Source organism: Ammospiza nelsoni, chromosome Z, assembly GCF_027579445.1.
Source record: "Ammospiza nelsoni isolate bAmmNel1 chromosome Z, bAmmNel1.pri, whole genome shotgun sequence".
Lineage (NCBI taxonomy): Eukaryota > Metazoa > Chordata > Aves > Passeriformes > Passerellidae > Ammospiza > Ammospiza nelsoni.
This window is the reverse complement of record NC_080669.1, coordinates 13,558,013-13,584,101: the sequence shown is the minus strand read 5'-3', so window position 1 is coordinate 13,584,101 and position 26,089 is coordinate 13,558,013. Positions and strand designations below refer to the sequence as shown.

Below are 26,089 nucleotides of genomic sequence, written 5' to 3'. Positions count from 1 at the left end.
ATGATTGGCCTGACAAATTCTGAAATACTATCCTACTTCTCACAGAAAAACTGCTCATCCTTCAAGAAGCTTTCTACTATTATGTCTCTATGAATTATATTTTTTGTGGGAACTTTTTCTCAGTACTTATAGACTTATGCAAAAAAAAAAAGAAATTTAAAAAAATCACTAGCATTACCATATAAGCTACTCTTCTGTCTTTTTGGAAGGATGGTAAGAATTCTTGCTAATGGGAATGGAGAAATGCCTTGTTACACCAGTTAGTGTTCCATATTCCCTCAAAACAGTTTAAAAAACAAGACAATTTCATGATGAAAGTTCTTCATAAACACAAACACATGGAAAAGTCAGGGTTTAAAAAAAAACCCCAAAAATCTAATAATCTGCATTCTTCCTAGAAGTTTCTTCATGATATCAACAGAAATTGGGGAAAAGGACAAGTATGAAAAGTAGAAGAAATAAAGCGCTTAAAATATCCCTTCCAGATGTCTGACATCTATTCATTAATTTAAATACCTTTCCACAAGTTGTTCTCTACCAGTTGCCAAAATGCCAAATCTAGAACAGATTTGCACACAACTATCCCAGTACTACTTACTAACAACTTGGAGCAATACTTAAAGGCTCTTGCAAAACCTTCTCTGTTGTGACAGAACAAGTACTCGCACCTGTCTGGCCAATAGTGCGTTCATTGTCCAGCCATTGACAACTTTTCTTCCACACCAAGTGCTGGTTCTGTTGAGAGATTTCCTTCTTCTGAAGCTTGCTACCTTCTTCTATCTCTAGGCGCTTCTTACCAAACTGATTTCCCCTTTCCTGTCCTTATAAGCTCTCCTCATTCATCTTCACCAACCTATTCTTCTTGTTTAACACACCCCATCCCCTACCCATCTTTTTTGTCTGTTCTAATATTCAAATACCTTCAAGCCCCTTCCTTCCTTCCTTCCTTCCTTCCTTCCTTCCTTCCTTCCTTCCTTCCTTCCTTCCTTCCTTCCTTCCTTCCTTCCTTCCTTCCTTCAAGCAAGCAAGCAAGCAAGCAAGCAAGCAAGCAAGCAAGCAAGCAAGCAAGCAAGCAATCACCTTAACTGCCCTTTTGTTTTATACTGTTTGGAATTCCTATCTTACCCATGTAAGGTATGCTCTCCTGTGCTATTCACAACCTCTGCAGCATTTCCTCAGTGACACCTGCCTCCAGATGAAATCCACTATTCATTCCTTTGAACCAGGTGCCTTCAGAACAGTTCTTACCAGCCTCTCGTGCAAACAGCTTTTATCTGCTCATCTCTTGCTATATTAATGTACCCCTGCATGACATGTTTTCTCATATGTGTCCTCATTAAACAGCAAAGCGGATTCACAGAATCATTTACATTGGAAAACACCTTTAAGACAATAAAGCCTAACCATAAACCAAATACTGCCAAGCCAACCACTGAACCGTGTCCCAAAGTGCCACATCTACACACCTTTAAATACTTCCAGGAATGATGACTCAGCCATTACCTTGAGCATTCTCTTACAGTGTTTGACAATCCTTTAGGTGAAAAAAATCTTCCCTAACAGCCAATCTGGCACAACTTGATGCCATTTCCGCTTGTCCTGTTAATTGGGAAAAGAGACCAATCTCCACCTCACTACAACCTCCTTTTAGGTAGTTGTAGAGAGTTGCCCACCTCAGCTTCTTTTTCTATGCACAGTTTCATTTGGTATTAAATGCCATATGAATAAACAGGTATCATTGTGACCCCTCTTTGCAAAGGAAATAACATAATGGTATTTTTTTCAGACAAAATCAGTACAAGACTTTTAAATCCCTTTAGTTTATATGACTTGAAACACATTCAAAAGAGTCACTGAATTTAGTAGTTGGCCACTTTACCTGTCCATTAATTGCCCTTTACTACTGCAGCACAAAACAAACTGAAAAAAATTTTATCATAGCATACCAATGAGGAATTGCAATGAATTCACAACTGGCTACTATTCTCTTATAGGAACATCTCCTCCCCCAAGCCCGGAAATTTGAAAGCCTATTATGAAAAAGTCTAACACCACACCTTCCCTTCTACACCTATTACAGCCTCGCTCCTTCTTCATTTAGCACCAAGTTCCAGACCCAGGCTGCTGAAAGACCTCTGCAAGGACAGCAGTAAGCAATTATGCCCATTTACTGTAACGGAACTATTTTTAAATTGTGTCTTACTCAGGCATATATAGCCATAAATTACATTTAATGAAAAAAACTACACTGTGTACTGCAAGTACCTCACAGTTCCCTTAAAGTAAAAGTTACTAAGTTTCCCATGACCGTTTGCATGTTTTTTTCATTATTGTACACTACCACACCAAGGAACCACAGATGTTTTTGCTTTATGAGAGCATCTTACTAGCCTACGTGGCCTACCACACACACTTTATATAAACCACTTGAGCTAAGAAAAAGTTTTCATTCCTGTCCTCAAGTACAGTAGTCCAATAAAGGCTGTATACAACACTGTCAGAAGTAAAAAACTGCCTTATTAGCCATGGTTAATTGCTTCAGCAATCTGCTGAAAAAAAAAAACTGTGTGAAGAGCAAGCAGATTAGAATTTGCTGCTAATATTAGTAAAACTGATGATGTGGCAACTCTAGAAACTTTAGAAACAGCTGCTGGAACAGTTCCTAGGAGGAAAAAAAAGCCACAATTCCTCAGAATTTTATCTCACAGAGTATAACTTTGGAAATTTCATAAGCTTTCAAAAGACTTTTTCCTTAGGACATTTACATGGTCTGTAAAAGAATGTCAGGAATTTAACACTTGAACTGTTTTAAACAGAAATCAAGCTCTATGTAGCACACTTTTCCTTCTTCAAGAAACTGTTGTGCCTACAATTATTTATTAGTAACAAAACTAATGCAAGAATTTTTACATGCATTTCCACAGAGCTAAAATGATTCCTGCCAAGTATTCCAGAGTTTAAAAAGAAAGCCGTGTTTGCTTTCCAACTTTGCATAGACTTATAATATACAGAAAAAACACAGTGATTTGCCAGTATACTAAGAAATGAACTGATGGAAAAGATTAGCTATTTAGTTTTGAATCGTGCAGAAATTTATCTTTTCTCAGTTCTCATAACTTGTTTATATGCCTTTTCAAGACTTTAGACTGACTTTAGTGACATTTAAGAGAATGCAGAACAAGCTTCAAGGAAGTATTTAAGACCATGTGTGAGCCAGGGATACACAGATCTTGGCAGTGCCAGTAGTCAGCCACAGCTTCAATTTGACCACAAAGCATCCTAGGCACCCATAGTTTTTCAAAAGTATCCAAGTGCTAGCCATTCTACCTTCAGAATAATTTTGAAGTGGTCACACATGAACTTCACGCCAGCTAAAGCTGACCAAGAGGCAGAGATGCTGTGACACATGTGTGAACCATACTGGCAGACAGCTCAGGAGAGAACAAGAACTGGCGTCCACCATCTGAGGAACAGCTTAGATGCTGGGGCACTTAACAGAATTGAAAAAACCTGATATAGGAGTGTAGGGTAAATGTTTCTACTTCAAGAAAATGGCTTGGCCAGCACACTGTATAGGTGCTGGATGAAATACAGCTCATAAACCACAGAGAAAATAGCAAGGGAACTTGTCTATACACCAGCAAGAAGAATTTTTCTCAGGAGTAAAGAGTTCTGAGTTCATGTTTTCCTTTCAGGGAGCTCATGTATTTTGTACTAATTGTTGGATAAGCAGCCTTTGGAGCACAGTCAAGGACTTTTCCTACGGAAATGCTCCCACTGGTGAAACACATGACCAGGCTCCCCTCACTCCATAAAATCACCCTTTGCCAGACAGTAGCCCAGCAACAGTATTTGTTAATATTTGTGATTAGTGCACTCTGCTGGTCATTGAGATTCATAGGAATAAACTCACCTCAGATTGAGGGAACGTATCCATCAGCTTTCTCAATTCCTGGAAAGTTTTATAACAACTAAGCCATTAAATTAAAATTTTTCCCCCTCAGACAGCTTCATGCCTTAAGAGATAAGACTGTATCTTGAATTATGAGCAGTTAAGATATCTCACAGCTCAGTCCAATATCAGGTAACTGGTTAGATGCCTCACCTCAAGTCTCACTTCTCCTTTATATGAGGAGACCAGACACAAATATGAAATTGCCCTAAGAGATTCCTCAATTACCTAATGGCCCAGGGGATAGCATAAAAATAGATCTTTGGGGGCAGCTACTTTATTTCAGTGAGATGCTGGATCACTGCACTGAACTGACTGCCCAGTATTCTGAACTGCCTTAAACACGGTAGTGTCTACAGCACCCTGTCAGTGTTATTTTGAAAGTTTCCATCTAGAATTCTTTTTTGTCACAGTAAGGAAGGCTTAGGAATATACTTTAAAATATCAAAACATACGTTAGGTAATAGAAGCCATTTGGATCCTTGGATCTAATACAGTAAAAATCTGAATGCCCATATCAATTTGCCCACAGTAGTAAAGAGCATTTTAAAAGAAAGATTGAAGCATCATGCTTCAAAGTCCCTGAGAGCAACAGGTTAATTTCTTAATTACTGTTGGAAATACAACTCAAATACTACACTTTCCTCTACTTACTACCAGACTGCAACTTGTTGTTTTGCAACAGATAGGAGACTGTTTTTTCCTCCCTTACTCACATTTCCCATAAAATAAATATAAACTCAGTGACATACAAGAGGCTGTATGACCAGGTTCAAGGAAGTATGAAGAACACAAATTGTCAGAGATGAACAGATCTTGGCAGTGCCAGTATGCAGCCACAGCTTCAATTCTGACCACAGAGCATCCTAGGCACCTGTATACCCTCACACCACTGAAATTTTAAGATTCTTCTTTAAAGCTGGTTTTTAACTAGTCTCTTAGGAACTCATTACGTAAAGCCATCAAGATCAGACAAATGTAAGGGCTCATTTGGCTTCCCCTTTGAACTCTGTAGTTCTCCTGCCTTCACAGCCTTGACCACTATTTCTAGTGGTCACAAAACACCTGCCAGACAACATAACTGTACATTATGCGTCACCCTATTGTAGGTTTGTCTGGTTCAATACCCTCCTTAAATTCTATGTTTACTTCACAGAAAGCCACTGCTTACAGAGAAACGCCTAAGTGAGATGAAATACAGCACAGCTCTATCAGCCAATCAAACCCACACAGCCGCTGCTCCCGCTGGCTTGTCAGAACCCGGTAAGATTGTTACGGTCAATCTGCAGCAGAAAACCACTCTAGCAACAAACTTCCGATGAGCACAGAAGTGGGAGGCAAGACGAGGTGGCTGGAATGGGTGAGCGAGAAGCCCTAGACTCAGAAGCAGCAAGTCCAGACATTTGTGAAGAAACCACAGTTAGAGAATCACACTCCATCAGGGGCACGTCTCATCTGTCTGAGCTGCAAAGCAGTTCTCCACAAAAAGCCTTATATTTAACACTGAAGGTGCTTCAACTCTCTTGGTTCCTACAGAATAAAATGTGAGTAAAAAAACAGACCTTGAATAAAGAAGATTTTAAATTATATATCTAATTTATCACCCTAAATCAATAAAAACACAGAGAGGGATATCACATTTGAGTGACAAGACAGTCATACATAATGTTGAAGAAGGCTGAAATTACGGAAGATCTTAAGTAACTGCAAATAAATACTCACTTTGTACAGAATGCTTCTTGCAAAAATCGTGACCATTCAAAGACTAAAAACCTTTAGGTTAATTTTATTACCAATTAAAAAATATTTAAGCATGCTAGATGTACTGTATAAAAACTAGAAATACATAATACACGAAGGACTAGCATGGGTAAATACTCAGATCTTTCACTTTTAGTGCACCTTACAAAAAACATGACGCAGTTCCTGGTTATAGAAATCAATTCAGCTTCAGGAAGAATTAATGACTCGCTCAATTTCCCCCTCCCTAATCTTTCCTGATATTCTGTTCAGACCACATTCTCTTTGCTGCTATACAGAAACTTTGGTGACCAAAAGTTACTTACTTGTAGAAGGATGTACTTGAACTTTCTTCAATTTGTGAACAAAGACATGCATAAATGCAATTTCAATAGCTCTTTCCTCTTTGTTTTCTGTCTTAGCTGCATCTGAACACCTAAGGACAAACACAACACCTACCCACGCTACACCAAGACAACTCAGTCTTCATATATAAGCATCTACAAATATACATTTACTTCTGTTTGCACTGTGATAAAAGATTAAATAACTACAGATATAGTTTTGTACAATTATTAAACTACAGCTAAAACTCAAGACTGCAGTTTCAGACCTCCAGAGACTGTATGTCAGTCTTTCTCCCTTAGTTAAGGTTATGCTCCGTGGCCTGCTTGTCTGATTTTTTTCATTATCAGCCACGCTACTCATACCTGACTTTGCAATACACCAATTTAAATTCTTAATTCACACCTCCAGACTGCTTTCTAAACATGCCATGACCTAAACTGCTGCCCGGCTAAATCTGAGGCCAGGATGTCTGCCCTAAATCTAAAGAGTAGAAGAGCTGAGTGTTGCCATGTAGAGTATCACAATACAAAGTGTTGGGACCCAAAACAATATAAATGGAATTTATCACCTTGAGCTTTATAACTAAGCTCCCTACATAACAATTTTAATTCTGGACTTTGCTTGGCAGGCTGAAAAATAAGTGTGCACACACATCATTCTCAAGGTATGGTTTGATCTTGATCCTACCTTTTAGGAAAGAAAAAGAACAATTCCATTGTAGGTGACAAGCATTATGCAGACAGTAGCTTTTATTATCTAAAACCTGTAGTTTTGTAAATACAGAGAAAAACTATTTTGTCTGCATAAGATTAATTACTACAAATTTAAGAGAAAAATTCACCTGATAGCAAAGTTTTGATATCCAATCAAGTTTGGAAAATTTGATTCACGTGTCCCACAGAAAAAACTTACTACTCTAAGAGTTTGCTTTTTATAATATGATGCCTTATTAATATTCAACTTTAGCCATTACAGCACTCATGGAGGTACATATAAGAACACTTATTTTTAAAACGCTCTACACAGACTTCATTTGCATTAGCTTCATGAGCTTTCTGCAGCATAGCTCCTTGAGGTAGCTGCAAACAGAATACCATAAAAAAAAAAAAAAGAGAATAGAAAGAGAACTGAATTTGTAGCATTAATTCAATATCATTAGCAGATTAGGACTGTAAAAGCAGAACAACATAATTTAAGAAACACAGGTGCTGAAAAAAACCCTAGAAATCTGTAGGACTCCCATTCAACAGCTTCTGTTTCATACTATTGTGTACTGCTGATCAGCAAGGATATTTTTTTCACATTAAACATGAGCTATCACCCTTAAAACTTGCCCTTATCCACGGTAGTTGATGATTATGTGCTGCCATCTAGCAAATGTTTCCAGAAAAGTTTAACTTTGGGAGCTATTCTGTGGCAAGGCACCTGAAATTTCTTAGAAAGCTTTTTAAAATAGGAAACATATTCAAGACAGCAACAGGTTTTTAAAATGATTCCTTCAGCATGCATGCTTGTAAGAGTAAACACAATTCGAGAATACCATTAGACTTGATACAGACAAACCCTCCAAAAGTAAGACCATATCCAGTGAATATGGAATGGCAAAACTCAAATTTTCATTATATGAGTTATGCTTTTCTTTGTTTCAGTGAACGCAATAAGTAGAAAATGGTAAGAAATACTGCATTTTCTTCTTTCCCAAAAACTCTAGTCTTCACTGCTTCACTTTGTTCCAATTTTGTGGTTTTTATTTCCTCTGCACCCACCCTCCCTCCTTCACCCACCCAATTCATCCAGTAATCAAAAAGCAGCAATCCCATACAGTAATACAATGCCTGCATTACAAAAATATTGTGTTTCTTAACCCTTTTCAATCTCAACTTTTCAGTCATGCAGTCACACTGAAACTGTACCATGCAATTTACCAGCAGCAAGATAGCTTCCTAAAATTACTGGAACTTGCTGACTGTAAGCTCTGCCAAGACCTTACTTTTTTTGTTATTATCTACGTATATATTCGATTAGAGTAAACAAAAGAAATAATTTATATACTTTTGGCACAAGTCCTGCTTGTTAACATGGAAATAGTGTGATATTTTGAAGCACTTACACTGCTATAAACAACTTTTCATGAAAAGAAACATTAATGAAATGTCTAAACTAATTATTTGTGAATATGATTGGTTTCTTATTTATTTTCTGTCTTATTTCACCTCATCACAATAACTGCAATTTCCTCTTTTCACCCTGGGTCCTTAACATTGTACAGCTACCTTAAATCCCTTATTCATCCAGTCACCTAAAGAGTACAACATTCTCATTCTTTGCTCCCCATAGATCAGAACAGCTGGGAGACTATTGCTCCATGGAGGTATTATTCTTTAAACAAATTGTAATTAAAAAAACCCAAAGCCCAACAACTTTTAAAGCCTCCATTCCTTTCCAATTTCTCTGAAATTAACCAACGAGTTCAAAAGCTCTCAGAAGGGACAAAGGCATCACAATCCACTATTTGTCCAATTTCCCCAGAGCATTTTCTAAACCATCACCGTTAAATCATGATGCAATTAAATGTCCTCTAGTTTCAAAGCACACATACACCTGATGTAGAAGACACGGCAGAACAAGTAAGCGTTCTGACACTTATAACTATTTCTCAGCACCTAATATCAAACAAAAACCAGTAAGTAATTAAAATAGAGGTCAATTAACATTAAGATACGTGCCAGTTTATCTCACTGGGAAACACTGGTTTTAAGAATATCTGTTCTTCCTGTAAACAAAAGGTGAACTGGTAAAAAAAAATTTGAAATCTGTCATCCTAGAATTCCTTAAGATTCCACCATTTAGCAGGACATGGTATTTTACGTTAATTAAAAGCAGAAGTCTTTCTTTGCTAGAATTAAAGCCTGAAATATATAATATCACAGAATTTCATAGAATGGCTTGGGTTAAAAAGGAGCTTAAAGGCCACCTGGTTCCGACCTTGCTGCAATGGGAAGAACCATCTCCCACTGGACCAGGTTGCTTGGAGTGCATCCAGCCTGGCCTTAAACACCTCCAGAGACAGGGCATCCACATATGCACAGCCCAACAACCACAGAATTCCTTTCTAATATCCAACCCAAATCTACTCTCTTTCAATTTAAAGCCATTCCTCTTGTACTATCTCTACATGCCTTTGAGAACAGTCTCTCTCCAGCTTTCTTGTAGACTCCCTTCAGATAGTGGATTCCTGTAAATCCAGCAAAGACAAACAAGTTATCAGCTGTACAAGGTTGTCTCTGCAACAAATACCATCATACCTACTGTATATGGCCCAATGGGAAAAAACCCACATGATCCCCACAGTATTGTCTGACTGTGGAAAGCTGAAGGTGCACAGAATGGAGCTGCTCCATAATTTGCTTTCCCTTAGCAAACTGGAAGAATAGACAAGAAATATTATTTAATAGACTGCATTTTCAAAAGTTGCCCATTTAAACATGGTCCTAATAAAATTCCTCCATTTCATCTTTATTAGAGGAAGATATGATTTTTACTCTTAAAATGTATTCTTACAAGGGCATCTCTGTAACAAATACACAGAGGGTATCTGTTATAGAGATATGAAATACCCAGGTATTGGTAAATATTTTATATTTTATAACTAAACACCACAGTCATTAATACAGCTCTGAAACTTACAAAAGGACATATGCATAGAAATGGAAAACACCTTTTACTCTACTCACGCTAGGTCTCGTCCTACTCTAAGCCAGACTGATCTTCTGTCCCTCTAGAAGAGATGGCATCCAGGATTTCAGTCTTTGTAATAATAGCTCTATCTGAGATGTAAGGTAGGACAGAGTGTCCACTTTTTGCAGAAACTAGTAAAAGCTACTTTCTCCAGAACTTTCAGTTTCCTCTCAGGACAAAGTTATGTTTGAAGTATTAGATGAAATGACATTCCTGAAATCTTCCAATGTTTTGTGCAGAAACTTATCACTCATTTCTGACCTTACACTTGTTAACAGCGTGAACCAAAAACTACTGAGTAAATATCTTGACTTTATGCACTATCAAACACTTTTCCTGATGAAGAGGTTACACTTCGCTAAATTCTTGACATCAACTTGCAAATTAACCCCTCTTCAAGTTATCATACATCTAAAAAAAAAGTCATTTTTGTTCTGCTGATGGCATCAAGCTGTTAGTTATGTAGGAATTCTGGATGTGCAGAGTGCTAAGTGCAGGTGTTCATATCACACATGCTCAGCAGAACTGCCAGCTATTCTTAACTGCAACACCTAAAATGAGGTTACTTTAGTTGTGTCAGGCTTACTGTGCATAATGAATTGCAAATACATAACCAAAACCCGTCACGAGTGAGACACACATAACCGAATTCATACTATAGTGAAGAAGAAGAAAAAAATATACTGAAATAAACATGAAATACCAAACTTCTTACAGAACAAGGAGAAATTAGCTGCAACCTATTCATTTTTCATTTTCAATCTGTTCACGTGCGAGAAAATAAGGCAATATCTTTGCCATCCAGGAGGCAGGCAGCTGGGGCTTTGGCGGGTCCGCTAGATCACCTGCAAGATTTCAGCGTGAACACAAACACAGTAAGGCAGGCGCGATGGAAGGGCACTGGGGTCACGACGCCGCACCGAGGCACACGTGTCGGTCGGAATCGCGTGTAACCTCCCGCAAGCAGCTTAACTTCACCCGACGGATGTTTGTTTCCATCACAGCGGAGCTCCAGCACACGGGACGCGCTCTCCCACGCCGAGGGACGGCGCCGGTCACCCGCGATCTCCCCCACGGCTCCGGGCCGCCACGCCGCCTGCGGCAGGCTCGGCCCCGAGCCGGCTCGCTCGCAGGCCGATCCGCCGCCGCCACCCCGGCCCTTCCCCGGCCCAAGGCCCCCGGCCCGCTCCCAGCGGCGCCCCGGGTGTCTCACCTCGTTGTTGAGGTTCAGCACAGGAGCCATGGCACCACAGAACCGCGCAGGCCGCTCCGAGCCCCGCACGCCGCCGCACGAACCGAAACCGCGCGCAGGCGCCCAGGGGCCGCGACCCCGCCCCGGAGCCCGCCTTCAACGCGGGTTAAAGAGCTTTGATTGGGGCCGCTCTCCTCCCGGGCCCCACCGGACACGGGGCGGATCCCGAGCCCGGCCTACCCGGGGCGTCTAGGCCGAGCCTAGGGAGGTCGCCTGGCCCCAGGTGAAACCTAAAGCTTCGCGGCGCGGGGCTGTGCTCGGCATCGCCGGCCGGCCGGCTGGTTGGCTGGCTTAATCCGGCCGGTGTAGGCTTGCAAATCGTTAAACTGAAGGGGCTCTGCCCCCATGAGCTTATAGTAGAAATATATCTAGTTTATAGTCGAAAAATTTTGGGGTTTTTGCTTTTCCTGCCTTGTTGCTGCTGAGCGGAAGGCTTTGCAGGAGTAAGCTGTGGCCGCTGCCGTAGCTCCAGACTTTGCTCCATGGCCACCGTGACAAAACAGCCTCCGTTTTCAAAACGGCCTCCGTTTTCAAAAAAGTGCCTCACAATTTTCAGATTGAGTCTTCCGTTTGCGCAGAAGGAAGATTTAGGGCTGTGTAGAAACGTCCTGAAGCTTTGGTTGTGTGAAATTTTATATACGCAATTAATTTTAAATAGCCGTGGTGAAGTGCGGCTGAGCATGTGTTTTGGACTGAGTGATGTCTCAGTCTGAAAATTTTGGCAACATTTCATCAGAACTTTCCTCATCATTGCCAGTTTCTTGTGCTAGGAGGATTTGTTGATTTAAATTGCTACAAATATTCTTCTATTGAAACTTTTGCAAAGGCCGTGCATAAATGTAAGCAAAGCTTAGTATGTTAGAGAATTAATAATTTTTTTTGGTTTTGTTGTGGTTTTTTTTACGAAACAAAAACAAAAATTCAAACTAACAAAAGAACCAAAAGCAAACAACCCAAAACAAAGAGAAAACCCCCCAAAATAGTTTCAGGAAATTTACCAGCAATTAGCTGGCCCCTGGATGGCACTGTTGTGCCTAGAATTCTGCTTTAAAGTCTGAATGTTTCTACAAATACAACTGTTGTCAACTGTCTCCGTAATACATTTTATCTGCAGGACCTAGCATTTGGATCTTGTTATATTTTAATATTTGATTTCTAACTGATGCTTAGGCAGTTCACTCTCCTGGGAGTGAACTGCAACAAAATCCCACTTGACTGTGCTTTTTATCAAGCCTTGCATGCAAGTGAGGTTAGCCCAAGCCTAGTCCTTTCAAATTGTTACTTTTGAGTTCCATTTGGGATGTTTCTGAAGGTGATGCTGGATGTTCAGCAGCAGTCTAGATGTCATCTGGATCAGTAAGGATCCAACTGAAAATACTTTGAGTTCATCCCTTCATCTTATAGTAAAGGAATTTTGTTCAGCAGGAGCTGAATTAAATTTAAAGTGTATGTTTGCTGAGAGTACTTTGAGTCTCACTGCAGATGAGGGGTGTTTACCACAGCTGGTGCTTCATAAAAGTTCAGACTTGAACAGTTAGCAAAAGTCAGCCAACCATCAGAGAATGAACTTTTCTTTGTTGTACCACCAATGTCAGGCAGCTACCTGTGACCTGTATGCACAGTGATCTGTGCGAGGAGGAGCTGAATTTGACTGTATAGATTAGTACTAGTTGTGATACACACCATACTGTCAATATATGTTTAAGAATTACTAGATATAATCTCACATCTAGGTTGTTTTTGTTTGCAGTGAGTGTAAAATTGGATGCAAAAAATCCAGGAGGAAAAATCTTCCAAGGAAAATAAAGAGCTCCTTCCTTTTGTCTTGGTATTTCATGCAAGACTAATCCCTACATATGCCACTCAGAGGTTCCATTGTGCATCTTAGCAAAGAGAAAGACAGAAGCAGGAACAGGGAGCCAGCTGGTTCTGTGAATCCAACCAGTGCCAGCCTGGCCTCACATCAATTAGAATTGTTCCATCTGTGTAGCCTATTGGGTTATAACTTCAATTTTCCTTTCCTCTGAACACTGAAATAACTTGCTTTGAAAGTTTCTTGTAGGCCCCAATGACACACTTCTGGCCCTTCTTCATCCAACAATTTTGTTTTCTTCTCACTTAGTTAATCACTGCTTAAAATAAGTGCTTTATTTCTTTCTGCCTTTTTAAACCTCAGTGGTCGTCCAGAGTTAAGAGTCTTTGTGCCTCATAGCTTCCTTGTCGGCCCTTTTGTCATATTATTTTTTGACTTCAATGCATTCTAAGTCAAGATTTTCTTGTCAGCTTGTCACAGTCAGGATGCTTTGAGGCATTGCCCCATATAACACTTTTTGTACTTTGATGCTTTGTTCTGACATTTCTTCAGTGGTGTCAGTATTTCACTCCAGTATTTTGGCACGTATTCACAGTGTTGGAATGCAATTTTCTGAACTATTTTCTCTCCTTTGTGAACAACTGTCTGTGTTTGCACATTGTAGGGCAGCATATATTTATGGGCTACAAAGACGATGAAGGGCCTAGAGGGGGAAGCCATACGGGGAGCAGCTGAGGTGACTCGGTGTGTTCAGCCTGGAGAAGGGGAGACTGAGGGGAGACCTCACTGCAGGTGCAGCTTCCTTGTGAGGGGAAGAGGAGGGGCAGGCACTGATCTCTGCTCTGTGGTGACAGTGACAGAACACAAGGGATTGGTCTGAAGTTGTGTCACGGGAGGTTTAGGTTGGATATTAGAAAAGGGGTTTTCACCAGGAAGATGGCCAAACAGGCTCCCTAGGAAAGTGGTCACAGCGCCAGCCTGAGAGAAGCTCGAGAAGTGTTTGGACAATGCTCTAAAATATGTGGGGTGATTCTTGGGGTGGCCTGCGCAAGGCCAAGAGTTGGACTTGAGTGATCCTGCTGAGTCCCTTCCAACTCAGGGTACTCTACAATTTTGTATTTCTATTTGTAGGATGTAAGATGTTGCAGAAGAACACAGGGGAGATGAAATGGAAAACTATTTAAAGAAAGAGGGGGTTATAGCTGGGTCCTATTTCTCTCCGTTTATCTTGGCACTCTCCAGGTTCATGTGATGTGGTAGCAGCTGTGTAGACCATCTTGTAGCTGCAACTGGCCTTGATCCCAGAAGTCATGCATAAAAGTTATATTTTTGGAACACTTACTGAAACACACGATTATTGCAGACACTTGCATTCGTATGCTCAGTACAGATGTAATGAAATATGTATGAAGTTTGTTTTGTGTGATGACAATAAGTAAATTTTAGAAATTTCAATTAATCTTTTATGTTTTGTGAATTGAACTTAAACTTCAAGAAGTTTCATGGAAAGAAGTGCCAGTAATGTTAACTAGGCACTGAGGACAACAAAAACAGAAGGTTTTCTGCAACTTGGTGCTTCCTATAGCTTTTGCTTTGACTTTTGCCAGAGGAGTTTATTTTTACTGATACTAAGGCCTGTGTTCTGGGCTTGCTCCCTTTCTTTTCGTCATGACAATTTAAAGATGTGGACGCTCATTAAAATGAGTTGCCTCCCCCTAATTTCAACCAATCCCTTTCCACCAATAAGGAACAGATATTAGTAGATATAAGTTTAAAAATAGCGATTACTAAGAGGCAAAACATCAAGAGCAAAAAAACTGCAAACCAACTAGTAAATAATCACTTAACACAAAATTGCTATATCTCAGGAGCCCCATGGGAACAAGGAGAATCCCAAAATGCCCCCTCCCAAGATGGCAGCCTCTGCTGCTGACTGTGTTTAGGGGAAATGATGGGAAAATGATGCCTGCCTCTTCCCCAAGAGAGGGATTCTTATTTACATAGGAAAATTATTGAAAAAATATACAGTAAAAAGTACCTTTGTCCTCTATAAACAGGTTCTATGAAATTAGTTGTTTTGACTTCTAAGATAGAATAGAAAAATTTGTTCTTAATATTGCAGGTGTTTTCCTTGTTACTTTCTTCACTTTTGAGTTTTCATACACACAGAAGACAAGTCTTCATGTGTTACTGTCCTTATGTACCCATTAGAACACACACTTTAGTGAAACTCACTATATTTACATCATAAATTATCTATTTATGATCATTTGTTATTAAGAAAGCAGACCTCTGTTACTAAGAAAGCAGAATTAACATTGAAATTCCTTCCTGCTTAGAATACACTCAACTTCAGCAACACTTTGAGAATTTAAATTTAAAAAAAAATCTGAATTTAATTATTATTTTAAAGTTTATGAAAACAGAGCTTAAAAAGAAGATTTTGTGATGAACTTCTGCCTGGGATATTATGTTTAAGTGCGTAAAGCACATCATTTTCTTCTACAATCAATCATAAATGTATTATTTAATAATTCTTATATTCTACATTTTTCTTTTCAAAGAAGCAGTTCCAGTCATTCAGCTGGCTATTTCAGTTGTTGGTTGTGTGAGGCCAAAATTTTATCTTATTACACACAGATAAAGTGTTAAGTAAAAACTAGGATCCTAATACCTGCTAGATTCCCTAAGTATTATTGCAAATTAAAAAAAAAATCCCATGAAGGTGTCATGGATAACTCAAAATGTTTAATATCCAGAAATTGTTACTGGTCGGTGGGTTTGGAGTAGAAAAAAACAACTCTATGTTTCAGTCCAGAGGTAAGTGCTGAATTTATGATAGCAGAAAAGACTGCTCAAAAGCAAGATTCAGAAAAAGAGAAAAGGAGAAAAAGACAAAAGACCAAGCTATCCCTGATCCCTTGCAGGAGGAACACTGGAAAATAAACTGCAGAAGCACTCTGAAGAGATCCCATGAGCAAAAGATGGACGGTAGGTCTTTGTTGTGGTGCTCAAACAAGAGATGTACTGGGAATGAAGTGGGTCTGACTTATTTACAGAGAGAGATTTTTTGAATTCACAGTAAAAGATGCACAGGGAGTGCACATCTGTGGTGTCTACAGTTAGAGCTGCAGGATGAGTCCTTGTACCAAGTCCCTGATAAGGAATTTGGAAGTGCGTGATGGAGCTTAGAAATGGATGGGGAAGGGGTATGTGTGATAGTACTGGAGTGACTGATGGGATTAATGGGACTGTCTGCTGCCTGTATGGCAAAGAAAAAGCTGCAGAGAATGAGTGAGCAAGAAAAGGATAAATTTTAGTATGAAACTTTTAGTAAGTAGGGTCAGAAGTAACATGGAATCATTACTGCACATGGAGAGGTATGAACAGATAAGCAAAGGAGACACTTGGCTAAAATGGATAGAATTTCACATTCATAGAATAATTTTAGTTACTTTCGTGAAAATGTAGAACAAAGCATCATTTAATTTTACTCTGACAATTCAGAAATTATTTTGTTCCAGAATTTAAATTTGGAAAGCATAAATTTTCTATATAGAAAAGTCAGAAGGCCAAAGTTTGTCAGACCCAGTGTTAGGCTTTTAAACAGAATGTTTTATCAGGCAGGAGTCAAATCAGGATTGTTCATTACTTCCATTCCCTTTAGAGTGAGACACAGGATACTTCCAGAGAACAGTTAAGGCTTATCTGAGATCTTGCTGCTGAGGGTAACAGAAGTCTAGGGTGAGTAGATTCTTGACCTAAGTGCCTGTCACAGTTTGATGCTGGCGCAATGCCAGTGCCCCCATGAAAATATATGCTCCCTGGTGTCTGCTGTGAGATGTGACCAGGAATAGAGCAAAGCAGGCTCCAACTTAGGAATGAAGAAGAAAAACTTTATTAACCTACAACTATATGTAAAAAGAAACACACAGAAAGAATGAAAACCGTCTAAAAACATTCCTCCTCCCCCCACCAAATTTCCAATACATCCATCCCTCAGACCATCAACTCTCAGTCCATCATCGCCCTTTAGATTATCAATTCTCAGTACATCAAGGAGTGAGGAGTCCCTCTTGTACCATAGGATTCCCCAGGAAACACAGTTGAGACCTTGTGTGTTTCCATGTCACATGTCATTGTGATGTCTTCCTTCCATGAGAGAACATTTGTCATCGTGACATCTTCCTTTCATGCCCAGTACTCTCATCTCTGCGCATGGACCAGAGCTGCTTCTAGGGTTCCCCTTTTAAGGATGCTTTGCCCAGTTCAAAAAAAACCCCACAGTTTTTCACTTTTGGCACATCTGTCCACCCAAACTTTCGCCCCCTGGGGCTGAGGGGTCTCGAGAACAGAGATCTTCTTCTTCTTCCCTGAAGATGGAGGGCACCACACTCTTCACCCGTCATCACTGTTCACTCACTCCTTCACATAACATCACTGCACTCTCTTGGCTCCAAGCCATTGCCTCCCCCTAAATGCAGTCTCTAAATGTGTTGCAGGAAAAATGGTTCTGTCCATGGATATACAAGAAAAGTCCAGCCAAAGGCCACTCCATCACCTCCACCCACCCAAGATTCTTCTCCACTTCCCTCGTGGACCATTTCCTCTTATCTCATCTCTATCTCTCTTCTCATTCCACTCCAGGAGGATCAGCATTTGTAAGGTTTCCATCATCCAAGAAAAGGGTTAAAAATCTCAGGCTCTGCCTGTCCAGAGCTCCCACACTGCCTTGCTGGCACAGGCACAGGCACCGTCTCTCTCTCTCTCTTTCTCTCTCTCGGGGAGGGGATGGCTGCCCGGTGCCTCTTGGTGCTCCTCCACCCTTCCATCCTCAGGCCCTGGCTGCCCGGTGCCTCTTGGTGCTCCTCCACCCTTCCATCCTCAGGCCCTGGCTGCCCGGTGCCTCTTGGTGCTCCTCCACCCTTCCATCCTCAGGCCCTGGCTGCCCGGTGCCTCTTGGTGCTCCTCCACCCTTCCATCCTCAGGCCCTGGCTGCCTGGTGCCTCTTGGTGCTCCTCCACCCTTCCATCCTCAGGCCCTGGCTGCCCGGTGCCTCTTGGTGCTCCTCCACCCTTCCATCCTCAGGCCCTGGCTGCCCGGTGCCTCTTGGTGCTCCTCCACCCTTCCATCCTCAGGCCCTGGCTGCCCGGTGCCTCTTGGTGCTCCTCCACCCTTCCATCCTCAGGCCCTGGCCCACCTCACCCGGCCGCGGGGCTTCCCCTCCCTCGCCCAGCCCGCAGCAGCCGGGCCGGGGAGCTCTGACCTGTTTCACTGCTGGAACACAAGAAAAGGTTTTCCTGAGAGTTCTCTGCTTTTAACCCCCTGTGCTCTCAGAGGCGTATCCATGTCCTCAGGGGCCACATCAGGTGCCAATATTCAAATCTGAGCACCTATTGGTTTGACCACAGCGTCCCAAAAAACTCACTTCCTCTCAAACCAGGAGAGTGCATCAATTAAAAATTAGTGAGATAGGATGAATCTTAGCGTGAGTGTCATTGTAGGTGTGATGAAAAGCTCAGAAATACAGAAGGAGAGAAACTGGTAGTTACAGTCTACCTAAGTCTGAAAGCATAAACAGATGTGATTTACTCCAGACACAACAAGGTGATTCTTGAGTGCTCCCTGTAGTAATTAAAAGCCTTTGAGTCAGTGTCATGTTTCATCAAGTTCATGGACAAAAGCAGCTGAAGAATTAAGAGTCTCAGAGCGTATTCCAGCAGGCACCTGACTGATCAAGGTTACTCTCTATTTTCTTTTCCTTTTGGAGCTGATCTATGAGTCAAGTCAGAAGCTGAGCAGAATTCAGGTAGGATTCCTCAGGAGTCCAGTCCAAGGAACTCATCAAATTCCACAAATCAGAAAGTGACCTGTGAAGCTTCCTCACTTATAAAACAAAGCTTTAGTTTGGTAAATCAAATGATTAAAGTACAAAGAGTACTACTTTGAAAATTGCATATTTACACAATACTGTTAAGTGGTGATTAATGGTAATCATGGTTCAGTGTTGATACTAATAGTTTTGATATATGAGAAAGATAAAAGACATACAAGAAGAAATTTTTACAATGTTAAGTTCTCTGAATTTCTTTCAGGGTACTAATTAACAGTTGTTTTACCATAATGTGTAAAGGATTGTGGCATTTCAACCCGAGTTTTTTTTTTAAATGCATTGTTTCCTCATATCCTATTCTTAAAGTGAACTGATTTTTTTCTAGAAAAAAATTCATGTTTTATCTCCATGACAATCAGCAAAATATAAACAAAAGTTTGGAATGCACTCTAAGTTTTCTTAAAGTAATTAGTTATACGTAGTAGTTCTTGGCACACTCAAATTTTCTGTCAGTGGTCTTCTGACTTTAAAGAAACAGCTGCTGTCACTTAGGTTATGAGCATAATCACAGAACTAATGGAAGTTCTAAGAGGTTTGGGTAGCCAAGAACATGAGCAAACGTTGCTCAAATATGAGGTACATAATGCATTTTACGGTCTCATATATGTTTCGAGCACTGCCCTTATATATCTTCTCCTGACTATCTGTTAAGTCGTTGAATTGGAAAGTACATTACTGGCCAATTTCAGGATACATTTAATAGAAGATAGATTGTAGCAACCTGATGGAAGAAGGTTCTACTTACAAACAATGAGTCCAAACAATGAGTACTGATTTGTAGTATCAAGTTCTCAAGGATAACTTCATCATTTCTTTCATCAAAATGAGCAGAAAGTTAGAACAATTTTCAGTAATTTCTCTTTAACATGTAGTTTATGAAACACTCTGATTTTTGTTTTATACAATTTATAGGAACATAAAAGCTGGGAGACTTTATGCTTTGAAGTTGGAAAATACACAAACACAACAAAGGTTTTCTTGGTTCTTTTCCTTGTGTGTGTGCTCCTGGCTTAGAACTAGTTTACAATTAGTCTTAGAAAACTAATGTTAATATCTAAACATAATTTTATGATGCACATTTGAGAGCAAGAGTCTGTGGTGAAAATTCTGACTAATGAATCTTTAGCTGTAGCACCATTAGCAGAATTGCATTTCAAGATTTTTAAAAGTGTCGTTGAGAAATACAGATGAAAAATTAATGAGTCTTTTTAATTTACAAAGTTGTTGAACCATCACAAACTGTAAAAAGTGTTTCATTTAAAAGCACTCCATGTCTTTGCAAGAGAGTACATTATGTGATATACCCAGAGTTTATGTAAAATTTGATCCTTTGGCAAAGATTAAACATACTGAGCTTTCGAGCCACAAAGTGATGGAGAAAATCTGGTGTCTTTCCAATGCCAAAGCTGTTGTTGAATGTTTGCTGTGAAATCACTGAAAACAAGATAATTTTCTGAATTCTGAAAGCTTGGGGCTGACATGGTGGAAAGCAACCTGGCAGGAAAACACCGTGATGTCCTGGTGGAAACTAGTGGACCATGAGCCAGAATGCACCCTCCTAGCAAAGAAGGCCAGAGGTCTCCTGAGTTACATTAGGAATGACATTTCCTGCTGGTGGGTTGAGAATACTGTTTCTTGCCCTCTGTCACATGTGAGACACATCTGAAACTGTCAGTCCAGCTCTAGGCTTCTCAGTGCAAGAAAGACATGGATATCCTGGATCACATTAAGTGCAAGATGGCTACAGGAGCATGCAAGAGACCCAGGACTGCTCAGCCTTGAGAAAGCTCAGGAGGATCTTATCAATGAATCTATGTGATGAATGAAGTGGTGCCTCCTTGATGTAATAAGAGGCAGCAGGTGCAAACTGATAATCATTTCAAAACCCAGTGTATAAGTTTTTGGTGTTTATTGTTCTATATTGAAACAGGTAAGTGGTGGGAAGAAGAGTAGGCCATTCCTAACTGATCAGTGTTTATATCTCAGTTCTTTGGGTTTTTTGAGCAATTTAGTCGTATCTTGAAGGAACACATCAGGGATATGATCTTGTATTTTGGTCAGAAGAGCACTGATAGAGTGATGAACAAAAGAGCATTCCTTCTTTTGGATTTTTTGGTTTTTTTTTGGTGGGGGGGAGTTTGTTTGGTTGGTTTTTTCCTGATGTAATTTTGTAGGAAGGTGGACTTTGTTTTTTATAGCAAGTGAGTAGTAAGCTTGAACATGTAAGACTCAAGGATGTTGTTACTGCATAAATATATAAGGCACCTTCACAGTCTCCTTTTCAGTCCACTGAAGACTATTCTGAATAGAGATTCCACCATACAGATTGTCAGTGACTTCCCAGTTTTTCTTCCTGTCTCTTTTTCCAAATTGCCTGCATTATATACATCTGTTCTTGTTTCCAAATTGGTCTAACTTCCATTTATGAAATAAAAGCCTGTCTTAGATGCCACAAGCTGTGAAACAGAATAGGAAAGTAATTGTGTCTGTTGGCTTGTATTATTTTTTAATTTTTCTTGCATTTCATTGACATTTCTCATAAGCATTCCAGCAATTTTATGAACCTCTGTATTTTAGTTTATTGTAACTGTAGGAAGAATATTCTAATTTCTTCTTTGCTTTTTTTCTTCATATTTTTAGCATTAGCAAATTTGTTGGGCTTGCTAATAAAACATTAGTAGGATTTTTTTCACTGCTTTAATATTTGTGTGTATGTGTGTGTGCACATGTGTGCCTTTGATACTGCATGAGAGAATAAATAGAAAACTCTTTTGCACTATTGAGAGAAATTTAGAGGAATTAATTCACAAGGCCTCCATAGGACTACTGCAGCAGCCTCTACATGGCTGAGTTAGTGCAGACACAGTTCTTCGCAGATTTTGCTTCTTTCAAAGCAATTAGAGCAGGAGAGGAGCTTAGTGAATAACCTGGATTTTCTGTTGCATCTGCTGCAGTGGAAAACTCCCAATGGCGTTGACAACAGTGTCAAGCAATGTTTCAGTCGCAATATTTTTGGTGCTTATTAGTTTTCTATAGGGATGACAAGTGTTCTTGTGAAAATGGTCACCATAAGTAAATATTCATAAATGGAAGACAGTTGGCGTGATTACCACTCTGAATGAATAGCAGTTATTTTAGGAAGAAATGCATGTACATAGAGAACTTGTCAAGTTCTCTGCCATTGAACATACAAAGTCTCTACAACCCTTAATATTATCTTGATCAATACCTGGTTGTAGTTCTTCCATTTGTAGAATCATGCCCGGAAAATAACAAATAGATTCTTGGTGTTTCAATCAGAAAGAAACCTGTTTAAAGTGCAATTTTCAGGTGAATACATGAGTAAGAAATTCTGTGAAATTATTCTTGTCATCTGACTTCTTGATGTCCAATGATGAATACCCACCTCTGGAAAAATTTCAGAGAGAAGGACTGTCGTAAAATATATGTTAAGGACATCTTTTAAGACTGCTTAGGATTGGTTTGCTCAAAATTCTTGCTCAAATTTCTATCAAGCAAGGAAATAAATTTGGTTTATGCTTTTAGCTTTGTGGCCTATCTACTGCATTAGCAACATTTTAGGCTCTGTTTCCAAGGGAATGTTATGTCAATCCTTCTGATTTCTCACTCATTTTGTCATTAGGTGAAAGACCTGACATTTGTGCAGTGCAGTAGTTTTGGAAGGCAGATAGAAAGTTGATAACTCAGCCTCCATAACACTTTTCTGCACAGCTTCTGGGGGTTAATTAATGGTAATGGATTCTGATTTTACTCCTTGCCCTGATGTGGGAGCTCCTTGGGAAAAAAGAGAGGTCACGATAGTCATTAGCCACTGAATTCTTTTCTGCAGTTGCTGGCAGTAGGCTATTAGGATACTTAAATTTATGTGAAGGTCAAAAAAGCCAATTGCAGGGGCTGCTGGATGTCTGAAACTAACAAAAATTCCTTGCTGAGCATAGCCAACTGCAAACCAGAAAATCTAGACTGAAATGATATTGGAAATCTGCAGTGCAAAAGCTCCTTTGTGCATAGACTTCACACATAAAAAGTTTGGCTTCAGCTCATGTAAATAATTAATCCAGTTAGCCTTATCATTTTTATACCAGTTAAATTCAACTACCTCATTAAAGCTCAAAAATAAAGATTACTCTAGAGGCGAGCTGAGGGGTTTGGGATGGGTACAGAGTTAGTCTTGTTATAATGATCTGACCAATGGGGATTTTTCTACTACCACAAGGAGATACTTTCAGAGATTATGAGGTCTTTTATGATCCCATTAAAATGAAAAATTGGTGAAAAAGACCAGAAGCCAATTTCCACACTGCTTTTTGAATGTTTATATAGTCATACAAGTAATACATGGGCATCCATGAACTGTGCAAGTACAACAAGAGGAATGAGGACATTTATCTTATACACACAGCCTGAAAAGCACTCTCTGAATAATTTATTTTTGTACCATATGTCAAACCAGAAACCTGAATGAAAAGTTCAAAATTACCTGGTTGTAAATGTAAAGTAATGGTTATTTACCCCAATTTTTCAATTACATTTAAACCAACTTTCCTATTGTGTAGAACCACACTAGGAAGTACATCTAGAAAAGAAATATTTTCCTGCTACACTTTTCTTTGTATAATTGTCTGACAGTTTGGGGGAAAGTTATTGATAAATTGTGACTTCTTTATTTAAAGAAGTTTCTCTACAGTCTTTGTTTAGCTGTATTGATTTTGTACCAGAGGTCTGAATGAGTAAAAATCCCCATTTCTCCATGTGTGATGCTTTGGATGATTCTCATTATTGAGAGTTGACTCATAAGATGTGTGCTCCACCTGAGAACCCTGATTCAGGTTGTGTATGGTGGATTATGCTTGTAATATAATTTCTAAGGGACGAATTCTCATTTTCTGATTTTCAAAAAATTCAGATATTTTCAGCAGGTTTCTTTCTGCATCCTGAGTATTAGAGAAGACTATGTGTTCTTTATAGACAAAAAGGTACTGCCTGTCATGCATAATTAATGTTAATTACATTAATATTACATTCATTTGAATATTTTCCTCAACTCTGTTATAGCAACTTAATTTTAAATTTGACTGTGCATTAGGAATTGTGTGTTCTCTGGGTTGGTTCTCACAGATCTTGTGTATGAACTTCTAAGGTTGCTTTACCTTCTGAATTATAGAGATTTACTGCAAGCAAAGTGAGTACAGCAAGGTCAAGAATTCAGGTTGCAGTATTCTCTGTGTTATAGATTGAAATAGCTTTGTTGGTGTCTATGGTAAAGGATAAAGTAGAAATAGACCCAGCTGTTGGGTTTTGAGTAAATGATACCATCTCTTTTCTCTTAATTTCTGAATTCCTGTTTCTGTTCTTATGGTTTACTTCTCTGAAATAAGTAAGTTTAACCCAATGGGGTTTGGGTTTTTTGATAGCTCTGAGTTGGCTACTGCTGGACTTTTTAATAAATACTTAAATAAAATTTGTTTATCCCACAGCAGATAATTTGGACCCTCTATAACTAAACCTCTTTCATTGTTATGTTTGTCAGTTCAATGGTGGGAAGTATTATGTGCATTTTGAACACATGCAGTGAATTGAGGAATTCTACTGGCAGAAGATGTCACTACTTCTCCTGATAGTATGAAAGATGAAAAAATGTAGAAATCTTGCAAAACATTATTTTATCTGGCTTGCAGTTCAGGATAATGCGTGTAAGTGAGGAAATCTTACAGTTTGTTGTTGGTTATTATAACTGGGAGGTCCAAAATCCACTAACATTAATTTGCATGGATGTTCAGATGCATTTTGTAGTATAATTTTAGGTACATGCTAACCAAATGGATTTTCTTTCTGCTTAAGTCAGGAGAGAGAAAGTTGTTTGTAGAAATTTTAATGTAATACTGACCAAATTCTGTCTGTTTTATGAATACAAGTCCACACGAATCCTTGCTAAATTATGGTGAGCAGATTTTAAGTAATTTGTGTGATGTGTGCAATTCCACATAATAGTCTGTGAATATAGTTAGGCGCATAAAACAGGTGGTTTGATGCACCACATGCATGGGAACAGGAGGTGTTTTCTTTCTCTAAGAGTGAAAATGCAATCATATTTTAACTTTATGTCATGCAACTACTAATTAAGGTGGATATGAAAGAAGTTCAGCGTTTAATATCACCAAGCAATGCCTTCAGACATCACTCAACAGTCAGATCTGATCATGTAATTTCAGCTATTTTTACAATTTTTGCTCACTAATACATAAACAGCCGGTCTTCTACCACCATAACCTAGAAGCATTTTTGGGTAGAAAGTGTTCACTGATGAAAGGAAACTTCCAGGTGTCAATAAACATGTGTGTCCTATCTTTTGTTCTATTGATCTCAATATTCTTTTATTTGTAAGAAAGAAAAATAAAACTACTGTTGGGGTTATTAAAGGACTTTTCACTGCTAAAAGGGACAGCTTTCTAAAAGTTCACAGTAATTTTTCTGAAAGTTCACACTGTTTAATGGTAATTTTTTGTCTACTTGACAGAAGATGCAATGTGAAGAGATATTCATGTTGAGAGAGACCTTTTTCACGATTACAAAACTCTTAGCACATGTGTATCATCAGCTGATTTTGTTGCCATGGAGTTTTTTCTCTTAACTCTGTTTAATATCATAATAAGTATGCTAAAAGTCTATGACTACTTTTTTGAAATTTAAGTTCATCACAATATTCTTGGTATTACTGGAAGTTATGAGAAACTGGCCAGGAGATTTTACTTCAGTTAAAAGGAAATACTCTCTAGTATTACATATTGATTACATCTATTTTCACAAAATTTAGACTCTAATTTATTTAGAATATATATTATTTGCATAATATATAATATGCAGAGGTATAAAAGGCATATATGCTTACAATGTAATGCTTAGATGCAATCTTGACTTTAAGGATGTATTTCAAAATTTTTATGAAGAGCAGGGGACTTAGTGATAAAACAGCTTTCTTACAGAATATCTTGGATCTTTTTGTCAGTAAAAATCAGTTTTGTACATACATCCTTAAATACTATGCTTTCCTTTTAATTAAGGAATGCACCAAGATTTGCTTAAAAGTTACTTTATTATTCAACTTCTTATAAGTAAAAATAAATTGCAGTTCAGAATATGATCTTTCAAAATACATAAAACAAATTCTTCTTTCTGTAGCCACTGTTACTCAATTTTAGATGCAAAGATCAGCTCATGTCTGTAATCTCTAATTCTCAACAGAATAGGAAGCGTGTGGAGCAAAGTTGTGCTAACAAAAATATGATTGTCAATCCATTCTTAATTGCTAGATACCAGCGTGATTATTGCAGG

General features: G+C 39.0%; 1 protein-coding gene across 1 annotated transcript in view; it reads right to left on the bottom strand.

Moving 5' to 3' along the window:
• Nucleotides 1–11,120, bottom strand: part of SRFBP1 (serum response factor binding protein 1) — a 67,802-nt gene extending 56,682 nt beyond the window's left edge. The window contains exon 1 of the mRNA XM_059492824.1: nt 10,992–11,120. Coding sequence (XP_059348807.1) covers nt 10,992–11,021 — 30 coding nt within the window. The 5' untranslated portion in view covers nt 11,022–11,120. The remainder of the gene's footprint in view (nt 1–10,991) is intronic.
• Nucleotides 11,121–26,089: the final 14,969 nt, after the last annotated feature.